This window comes from Heloderma suspectum, chromosome 2 (assembly GCF_057233095.1).
Source record: "Heloderma suspectum isolate Gila_16-S chromosome 2, 16-S_ref, whole genome shotgun sequence".
Lineage (NCBI taxonomy): Eukaryota > Metazoa > Chordata > Lepidosauria > Squamata > Helodermatidae > Heloderma > Heloderma suspectum.
This window is the reverse complement of record NC_139459.1, coordinates 143,934,982-143,945,484: the sequence shown is the minus strand read 5'-3', so window position 1 is coordinate 143,945,484 and position 10,503 is coordinate 143,934,982. Positions and strand designations below refer to the sequence as shown.

The window sequence follows — 10,503 nt, the reverse complement described above, 5'->3', positions numbered from 1 at the left end:
GTGATAGGCTACGTAAATTGTCACATAGCCTATCACGGGTGACTTTGGAAAAAAAAAAGCGCGTACGTAAATGGCGGCGGCCCATGGGCGCCACCATTTGCGTTCCTTATTTTGGCACGTCTAGTCTACGTAAAGATTTACGTAGACTACGGCGAAAATAAGGGCACGCTATTTGCGTACGCTCTTTTTTTTCCCCCCCAAAGTCACCCGTGATAGGCTACGTGACGATTTACGTAGCCTATCACAGCTGACTTTGGAAATCTAGCCGTGATAGGCTACGTAAATCGTCACGTAGCCTATCACGGGGTTTTGTTTGTTTGTTTGTTTACTTTTTCTTTCGTGGCCGGGGAGACGGGGCGCTTCTCCCCGGCCTGAATTTCGGCCGGGCGAGGCGGGACGCCTCCCCCCCATCACCTGAACTTCGGGGGGAGAAGTGAAGCGCCTCCCCCCCACCGCGAATCATCCCTGTGAAAAGGTAAGTGACTTTCGTACATCCCTACCTATGCAACCTAATTCTGAAGTAAACTGTGGCTAAGTTCGAAATATAAACCCTACCTACTGTCCCCCCCCCGCCCCGCATTGCCTAGCAATTTGTAACCTGTTGCTAGGCAACACAGGTTTGTTCTGGGCATGCCTAGCAGGACAACTTAAGAGCTCCCATAGAATAAAATGGGCCAGGGGGAGATCATATTTTTAATGAAACTTACAAACACTTTATACTACTACTAGGACACAGCACATAGGAGATATTTCCCCTGACCTAGCACAAAACCCGAATAGAAACGGACAAATTGGCTGGCACAGGCTAAGCGCAGCAAAGCCTATGGGAAAAAAACCCTGAAAAAAACAGTCAGACTGCTGGAAGTCACTTGTTGAACTTTAAACTCCTATAAATACACCATATCTTACCCCTTTTTATTCAAAATGAGCATAAACCATCCTCAAACAGACCTCTCCTAAAATGTCAAATTTCAGCTCAATCCACTGAGCTGTTTTCTGCTTATCAGCCATAGCACCTACTGCACCCATCCACCCCAATTTTTGGTTATAATGGTGGAATGCAATTCATCCAACTCAAGACTAAAAATGTGATAAAGCACTTTAGAATGTTCAAAGCATTGCTCATATTACCTCAGTTATTCTTGCAACAACCCAGTAGGTCAGTATTTATTATTCCAGTACTGTAGATGAAGGGCTCTGCCTGAGAGTAGTGACCTGTGAGTACATGGCAGATTTGAACTAGGGTTTCCTGATTCACAGCTCAGTCTCTTTTAGCAATTATTGTGCACTGGCACACTTGCTGGCATCCTTGCTGGAATAAAATTATTCTCAGGCTAATGTGGTGGGCATGGTCCTGGGGCCCAAAGTCACCTTCTGATGTCATCTCTTGTGATGTCACAAAGAAGCAAGGCAGACCTTTTTAGTTCATTGTACAAAGGCCAACATTCATTCACTTGGGAGCCACTTACAAGAGCTGCAAGGTTGGTGCATGCCCAACGTGCTCAGAATTCATCTCTGGCTCGTAGCCCCATGGACTGTACCCCAGACTCTGAATTTGGTTTGGTCCTTCGGCTAGTGGATCTGGCTCTTCCCTTAGGAGCAGGGGGCTCTGGTGAGTCTCCACTGCTATGTCCAATGCTTGTATTCTCCTTGTCAACTGAATGTGACTGTTCCTGTTCTTTCTCCTTCCGTCTCATCAGCTCTTCCGCCTGGGCCCGTTCCTATAACCAGAGAGAGTGCCTATGAGTGGGAAGGGGGAAGGAGTCTTGTAGGACAGCACTTTGCCGTTTTAGTCTCCTTCTTGTCAAACCCCATAGAAAGATGTTTCCCAATGTGGTTTCAAACAAAAGCCATTTCCTCCTCTGGAAATCCATACAGTGCTAAATTCATCCTATTGTTGCTTGTATGCTCCCCACACAGGCCACCCACTCCATTTTACCCAAATATATGTATTTGGACATGGTTACTGGGCTCTCTCCTCCCTCTCTCTCCCACCTCTTCCCTTCCTTTGTTACCTGTTCTGCATGCTCTGAAGAGAGGGTGTACCAGAGGGCAATGGCACAGCGCCTTCCACGTGTCACGGCCCACACACCATGGGGGTTCTCCCCACCAGAGCTGAAGGCCACCAGTCTTCCACACTTAGGGCGGACTTGGGCCTGGCAGAGGCAGAGGCAGAGGGAGAAAGAAAAAGAAAGAAAGAAAGAAAGAAAGAAAGAAAGAAAGAAAGAAAGAAAGAAAGAAAGAAAATCAACATTTGTCCCTGCTTTGTAATCATCTTCTCCTGGGGTCCCATTTTGAATGGCAACTCTCTGAACAATTGAGGATGTGCCAATATCCACCTGCTCTGGAACAAAGAGTACCATGCAGGACTGGAGAGGGACAAAAAGAAAAAAGAAATCCAGACAAACAGGGAGCTGGGCATGTCAGTAAAGGAGGATTACATGTCTGTTACACTGTGAAATTTGGCTGAATTTGCCTTTGACTGCCCAGTTTGAATCTCCTGTTTGCCTGGGACAGATCCTGTTGGAGGGGAGGGGCACAATCCCAGTCCCAGCTGCCCTTCCTTCTCCCCCATTCCCACACTCGGGCCTTGACCCAGACTCACTGTAATGGTCACAGCATCTGTCTCAGTGAAAAAGAGGTTTCCCCCTTGGAAATCATCATTCAGGTAGAGGATTGCACTGCAGAGAAATGGGAGAGCAGTTAGGGTTGTGGGTATCTGGGAACTGTCCCATGATTCCTCACTCATCCTGAAGAGCCAAGGTACACAACAAAGTTGTTACAGAGGCTCACATCCCTGAGGTTGAATTTTCTACATATGCATGCCAGTACCACCAGAACGTTCGACAGAACTCACTGTGTGAGTCAGAGCCATATGGATCAAGGTCTATCTATCCAAATGCTGGTTCACACAATCAAACATGCTGGGTTGTAGTGTGTGCTGGTGGCCGTTCAAGCTGTGACTGTGGCTTGTCATGTTCTCTGAACGTGGGGACAATGGGTTATGTGAGGACTGTTTAACTTTTGTATAACCCACGTTCCATGGGTTTGGATGAAACAACAAGCTGCAATGGGGCTTGAATAATCAGGATGGCGCCTGCAGGCACCACAGCTTGCTGTGGCTTAAATCAATCCATGGTGCTCATGCAAACCAGTCATTCTGTTTCTAACAGTTGGCTGCAAGATTCTTCTAGGAAACTTGCAAACAGGTCATGAAGACAACATGTAAAGCCATCTAAACCAGTGAACTAACCACATCTTTGGCAGCAAATTCGATGTGATAATTAAGAATAGCGTAAAGTATTCAGCCTGTCCTGAAACTGCTGCTGATCAGTTTTTTCAGGTGACCATGTGTTCTAGAGTTAGGCGAGGGACAAAATGTTTTCTCTTTCCACTCTCTTTGCACCATTCGCCTACTTCCATCAATTAAGGCTATTCCATCCATTGCTCCCCAACCCGCCACATCTTTCTCCTCCTGCCTCCTTTCCCTGCTCTTTCCTCTCACAGATTTTTGATGGGATTTGCAGGCAAGAAATCAATCTTTTTGTTGAGGCTATTTTTCACTGTGCAGTGGTGAGTAACCACACCATTTAATTTTAAACCCGCATTCCTGCACAGCTGTGAAGGTGCACATGCAGTTACCGGACAATTTTTTAAAAGCAGCCTGAAATGGTAGCTTATCCTCTTCTCTTGCAAGTGTAACACTATACTGTGGCTTGTGCTCACAAAGGATAAAGCACACATAAAACACAAATGACCTTTCATGCTCTACCTACGTCTCCCATGTTTACAACACCATGCATTGGCGTGTGGTACTTGATCATGTTATAAAACAGTAGGTACTGTGCTGCATTCACTAGCATGTGCCCACAGAGCAGCAACTGCAGTTAAAAAAAAAAAAAAGCCTGCACAGTGTTGCCTCAAAAACAATAGAAGTTCTAGCATTGAACCCACCCTAGACACTATGGGGTGTGGCTCAGCAACAAGGAATAGGGAGGCAGCCTATACGAGGAACTGGGCGAGGTGAGCAACAGCATGTGCTTCCTACGTTTAGAGAGGCTCCTACTTCTCATCATCAGCTTATTCTCCCAGCTGCTCCCCTGGGCAGCGGGTGGTGACAAGAAGCAGCAGCAGCAGCCAGTGCCAGAGCTGGGGTCAAAGACAGCAGTGGTAGCTGCTCCTCCTTGGCACAATACAAGAGAAACAGAGTGAGAGAGCAAACTAATGATGAGGAAGAAAGCAGTGCAGAGCCGCCTGCAGCAGCTGCTGTTCTCGTCCTCCTCTTCACCATTGATGCAATCCCCCAGCCTGTCCCTCTGAGTGGCAACAAGGAGAAGCAGGAGTCCTTCCTTCCTGTGCAGGAGGGAAGTGGAGGCAGGAGAAGATTCTGTGCAAAATGGTGGCGTCCTGTCTGCAATGGGCCCCCAGCAGATCGTGCTGACCTGTGACACAGGACCTGTGTGTACAAAGGTACTGCAGTGAGCGTAGCAGAGGCTGTTTTGTTACTTTGTAAACAGAAGTGCTTCCACTCTAAGACAAGTTCTTCAAAAACGTGCTTGTGCAAGTTCTCAATGTGGTGAAGCTTGAATGCGGAAGGTCTATCTACTGGCTGGCATTAATAACATGAACAACCTCTCTCCCCTCCCCAAACCCCAGAGCACTTTTGCAACTCTTCTAAAAATGTTTGCAGAGTTATTGTTGTCTTTAAATAAGGTGAAGACATGTGGCTCTTTAAAAATTATTACACCAGTCTTCATCCACAGCCTGTCACCTGTAGTCTCTGTATATGTAGGCAGGGGGCTCCATCCAGCATGTGTTTCCCTCTGGATCCAAGAGGCAATTGTCAGCATGGACTGGGTGGCTGAGGTCCATGCGACCTTCCTGTTCTCCTGAAGGAAGACCAATGGAAGTTGTAACCATCTTGCTCCTGACACCAGCTTTTATTTATTTATTTAAAACATTCCTTGGCCGCCTTTCAGGGCAGAAGCCCTCCCAAGGCGACTTACATAAAAACAGTTAAAATATTAAAAGTGATGAAAACATAAAAGCAATAAAAACAACAATACAAGCAAACAATAAAACCAGCAACAGTAACAGCAGTAACAGCAACAATAGCAGTCAAAAGTCACAAAAAAAGCAAATGTCCATGCTTCACTTTCTTCCATAGCTTTGTTCAGAATTTAGAATGAAGACTGAAGCTTTTTGACCATAAGAACCGCATCTGGGTGACTGGTACAATTCTGCTAAGACAGTGCTGGCTCATTTTGGTGCTTGAGACAGCAAATCCAAATTGCTCACCTGCCCATCCCCACAGCAAAATTTCTGTTGTTCCCATTCATTTCAGTGGGAATTGAACAGGAGAGGTGTCACAACCCCAGCTACAAGCACAGACCCAGACCCTGACTCAGAAGAGGAAATGTCAGAGAACTCAGGGGGCAGACATCCAGCTTAATTCTGCAGGAAAGACAGGTTGCTACCTGTAACTGTAGTTCTTCGAGTGGTCATCTATGCATGATGATCACTCCCACTAGGGACATATGCACTGGGACAGTGGGAGAAGGGTTCCAGCAAAAATTCCTCAGTTATAGAAGTTTCCCAAATCAAGGCTCTGTGCAGGCGCAGAGCTCATGTGCGTGATGCATAGAGACCACAAAGAAAAAAGACAAAAACCAATTTGAGTATTGCCTTGTGAAAAAGGCCTTAAACAGCATCCTACCTCTAACAGACATCAGTGTTAGGGATTCCTCTTGCTATTGGATTGGTACACAAGAAACAATACCCCCACCCCCACCCCCACCCCGGTACTAACGTTACACTGAGTTTTGCGTAGAGCTGAAAAGAATCCTGTCCTGAAACCTTTTCCTACAAATTCCCCTCTATGAACTTTGATTTTAAATATTCATACGATATTCTCTGAATGTCATAATCTTTGTCAAGCATCAAGAGTCAATGTAATGTAATGTAGCGGATACAGTACTGAACACAGACCAGGGCCCCGTCTACATGGCACTGCTTTCACCCTTCACCCCGTCGCAAATGCGCAGCATTTCAGCTTCAAATTAGCTTCTGCAGGGATACACTCGCAATTTACCACGGGCTTCCCTAACAGACTCCGCCGTGCCCTTTTTTTTGCCATTATACTTTAATGTGCAGCTGTGCAGTTCTGTGAGCGTGGGGATGCAACACTTCAGTGGCTGTTTTGTATTTTAGGGGTTCTGTTGTGTTTTTCTGTCCCTCATAAAAAGTGGGTGTTCTGTGCTCCTTCATTTCCATGCCATCTGTTTGTCAGTTCCCCAGCTTAAGACTCTCGCGATGGTTCGCACTCACAAGCGTAAGCAGTACGTGCCTACCCATCGCTCCGAAATGGTGGCCAGAGGGAAGCTGGTCCTCCCCCAATGCCCCCGCCCTGGCCCTTGGGCACCGAGTCCAAAAGCAACCATTGCGAAGATACGAAGCAGCAGAAATGTGCAGAAGTGTGATTGATTAAATAAATGAAAAAGCCTCTCTGTGCCTCTCTAACTGTGCAGCTGTGAAGGGATGGGGGGAGTAAAAGGGGCATCACAGAGTGACCCAAGCACTGCACACGCCTCCAATACGCCCACTGCAAAATGCGAAGTCGGTTTGGGGAAGGGACAGATAGCTTGCAACTGTGGGGAAACCTGCAGCAAACAAAAAACATTGCAGCAAAATGCCTCCTTGGAAATCTGCATCGTCTGTCCCAACGGACCTCAACTGGCAGCTGCCCCAGAGTAAAAGGCTTGTGTAGATGGGGCCCAGGGTTGAGGCCTATTCCTAATGCCATTAGTTAGCATTAACTAGGCCATGATTAACTAATTGCTTAGTTAGCAAGAGGAATACAGGTGTTTAGCAATCATCTTATCACGACTATGTTCTGACCTAATAGGAATATTACACAGGGAGACCAATATACAAATCCCTGTTCAGCTATGAAGCTCACCTTGGCCCAGTTACTCTCTCTTAGCCTAAGCTATCTCACAAGTGGTTACAAGGCTAAAGGTTGTGGGGGACCAAGACCATATACGCTGGCTGGAAGAATAGGATAAAAATGTAATGAAATAAAACAAATATCCATGAAATATTTTATATCAGAATTTGATATCCAATTTTATTTCAGTATTTTATTATGTTTAATAGTTAGCATGCAATGATATTTCAGCCACAATCTAGCTATACCCACAGGCATAATGGGTCATGCATAATGATGGGTGGCCCCAGATGGGGAAGCATAACTGCATCAAAAAGAGATGCATCCAGACACTTCGGTGGGGCCCAAATGAACACTGCAGTGCCAATGGTGCTGCATATTCAGATCACTGATGACGCATATGGAAAGCTGCTTTATGTGTGTGGGTCTCTCTCTCACTGGAGTGAGACAAGTATATTTGATGGTTGTCAGTTCATGAGATTTCATGTTTGATACATGCCCCCAAATCATTGTTGATCTTGCAGCAGTACATTTATCAACAGACTGAGTGCGTAGATTCTACACTGTAGAATAATAAATGCTAATTGTCAGTGAGGAGGACTCTTGATCAGTTGGAGCATTATGTTGCAGGTCCTAAGCATGCAAGGAGAGGGGTCAAGAGTTCCTTACCTTCCATAGCTGTGCGACACACAAGATGTGTGAATGAAAAATAGAGACCTTTCCCTGGGGTGAAATAGGATTCCACAATTTTTCGGGATTTCTCGCTGGCTTGAAAGAGTAGTTTAGCATCCCTCCAGTTCACAGCACTTTCCTCAGCCAGCTAGAAGACAAAAACACATTGGCAACAAGCCTCACGTACAGAAGTGCTTATTTTGTATGAAGGTCCAGGCATATGTGTATGTGAAAAAGATAAAGAAAAATGACAAAAACAACATGTAGCAGTACCCTTAACAAAATATGATGAAGGAGGAGATGGCTTCTGCAGCTTTAACAGTTGGGCGACAATTTCTGCTGGTGCTGCTTTTCTTACTCTTTCAAGTTGCCAGATTAATGTGTGTTTTCAAGACCTCAAAAAAAGTGAGAGAAGAAAATGCTGTTGCTGTTCTTTCCCTGGTTCTTTCAGTGTCCTGCTCGAACCAGGTTCAGCTCTTTGCTATGCAAACACAGAGTAAATTACAATAAAGAAGTCAACTAAGCAAGGCAAAAATCAAGCACAGGCAAATATGGATTTTCCAGAGACGTCAGAGCAGGAGCCAAGATCAAATGCACAGGATATCAGTCAAGTAGAATCAGAATCTAAAAGGCAGAATCAGGCAGAAGTCCAGAGACTGATATCACAGGGGTCGGAACCCAAGTCAAGGTCTGAATACAAGATACTGGAGCTGAAGAAATGGTGCTGTTTCCATTAATGACTAGACTGGTATGGAAGGCTTATATTGCCTGAGTTTCCTGAGCCCCAGCAAGGGCTGAGCTGTGCTTCATTATAGGCCTTGCTCCCGAGGAGTCCTTTCTTCTTGAGCTGTCCTCCCTTGCAATCAAGCACTTCTTCTTAAAGGAGCCCTACAGGCCTTCCTCTTGAGGCAACAATACTCTTGTGGGCTAGGTGGTCATTCAACCTCTGCCTCAGAGGCAGAGTTCCCCTCCTCCTTGAGGGATGGACCTGTGGTCATCTCCACTGAGGGCCCAGGCTCCCCCAGGTTTGCTGATATGGGTGACTAGTTGGCACTGTTCATCTCTGGGAGCAACAGCTCCTCAGAGGCGGAGGATTCCCCCAGTGGAAGCATGACATTCAGGTGCCTTCTTCACTTGCCTGAAGCATGGCAAACGTGGACCCTTATTTGTCCCTGCATGACGAGTTGCGCCACCTGCCAAAATTCCTTCATCTGTACAACTGTTTAAAGTACAGGAGCCTTGTCATCATCCTTTACAATTTTACAACTGGCCATCCTCTAGGGCTGCAGAGAGGGCCTAAAGACAAAGCATGATGGAAGAGATCTTCCACTGGTTTTCATGAAATGGGGCTGCAGCATGAATGCTCACAAAACACTGTGCATAACCAAGCATAGGAGAGAGCAAGAATGCCAGGAGGCTTCGCTGCCACGAGACAGGCACACCCTGTGAATGAAGCACACTTGCAACGCCAAAAATGAAACACAACTTAAGAAATATCTGGCACTGGAAAGGAATGTGTGGCATTACCCCCACCAGATCACTCTTCTCCAAGGCTCTTGCCAGCAGTCAGTCTGTCCAATTACTATGGACCATCCTTCTGTTATCTCCTGCAGATTCTGTTCTCAGATGCCTCCCAACAGGATTCTCCATTGTTCATGAATGCTCATAATATGGCCTCAGTCTTTTTCTCAGGGCTTCTGTTACCTCTCATCTCTCATTCTTGATGATGTCTACATGCAAACTTGCAATATTTGGAATTGCTTGGTATGAGTTAGTAACACTTTATTTAATGTCAGCTATGGGTAAATGTTTTTAGATGGGGCCAAGGAGAAGTGTGTACTTTGTAAGATGTGTTGATTTTAATGTATTTGTCCATCTCCATCTACTACAAGTGTCCCCAGCCTCCTTGGGTTGGTGGGCACATCTGGAATTTTGAGAGAGTGTTGTGGGCATTCTCACAAAATGGCTGCCACGAGGGGCCTTGTTCATTAACAAAATGGCTGCCACGAGGGGCCTTGTTCACTAACAAAATGGTGGTGGATGTGGCACCAAGAAGGTTAACTTGTGAGACTAAAAGAAAAGAAACTTGCCCAAAAACCTATGTACAAGGCAGTGGTGGGGTCTGAGCTCCAAAACACAAAACCCCTCTTTGGAACCCACATTTTTCTTCTTTTCCCATTTTAAAGAAGGCAAACTGATGAGGCTCAGAGACAAGTAACTTGGCCAAGAAACTGCGTACAAGCCAGAAGTGGGGTCTAAACCACTAGTGCCAAATCACATATTCCCCCCCACAAAATATTGATTTCACAGAAGGCAAATTGATAATACTCATACATGCACATCCAGGCAAAACACAACCATGCCAAAACAAACAAGCCAGCTGACACACCACACAGAGGCAAAATACCCTGCCTTGCTCCCAAGTACATGCTCTACCACCATACCGCTTACCCTTTTCTTTGGGAAGGGGGCATCTTTCAAATGAAGTGTTGGGCTGCAGCCACTGACCATATGGGGCCCAGAAGCATTCTTGGAAATAGATATGGTACTGGAGGTCAGCAGTTCACTTTGCAGCATCATAGCCTCCCAGTTAAATTATTATTGAATGATGTAATAAGATGAAGATGGTATGAGGGAGCAACAGCTGCCCATAAAGGAGATTCATTTTTTCCATCTCTCCTCACTTTGGGTAATGGACACTTAGAGGTACATCAGACTTTTTATAATCTGCAGTGGGAGCAAAACTAATAATGGTTCTGGGGGTGAAAAGAAGGGGAGAATCTAATGGACCAAATCCAGGGTATGATGCCATATGTAATAATGTCGATAAATTCTTTGTTCTTGCATAAATTAAAAAGTAAATGAAACAGGTTTTTGTAGCATTT

General features: G+C 45.7%; 1 protein-coding gene across 1 annotated transcript in view; it reads right to left on the bottom strand.

Annotated features, from left to right (window-relative positions):
• Positions 1-675: 675 nt before the first annotated feature.
• The window catches only part of P3H3 (prolyl 3-hydroxylase 3), a 47,582-nt gene continuing 37,754 nt past the window's right edge, over positions 676-10,503 (bottom strand). Inside the window, exons 11-15 of the mRNA XM_084835186.1 lie at positions 7,616-7,766; positions 4,772-4,889; positions 2,606-2,681; positions 2,016-2,156; positions 676-1,721 (exon numbers count right to left, since the gene is read on the bottom strand). Coding sequence (XP_084691312.1) covers positions 1,503-1,721; positions 2,016-2,156; positions 2,606-2,681; positions 4,772-4,889; positions 7,616-7,766 — 705 coding nt within the window. The 3' untranslated portion in view covers positions 676-1,502. The remainder of the gene's footprint in view (positions 1,722-2,015; positions 2,157-2,605; positions 2,682-4,771; positions 4,890-7,615; positions 7,767-10,503) is intronic.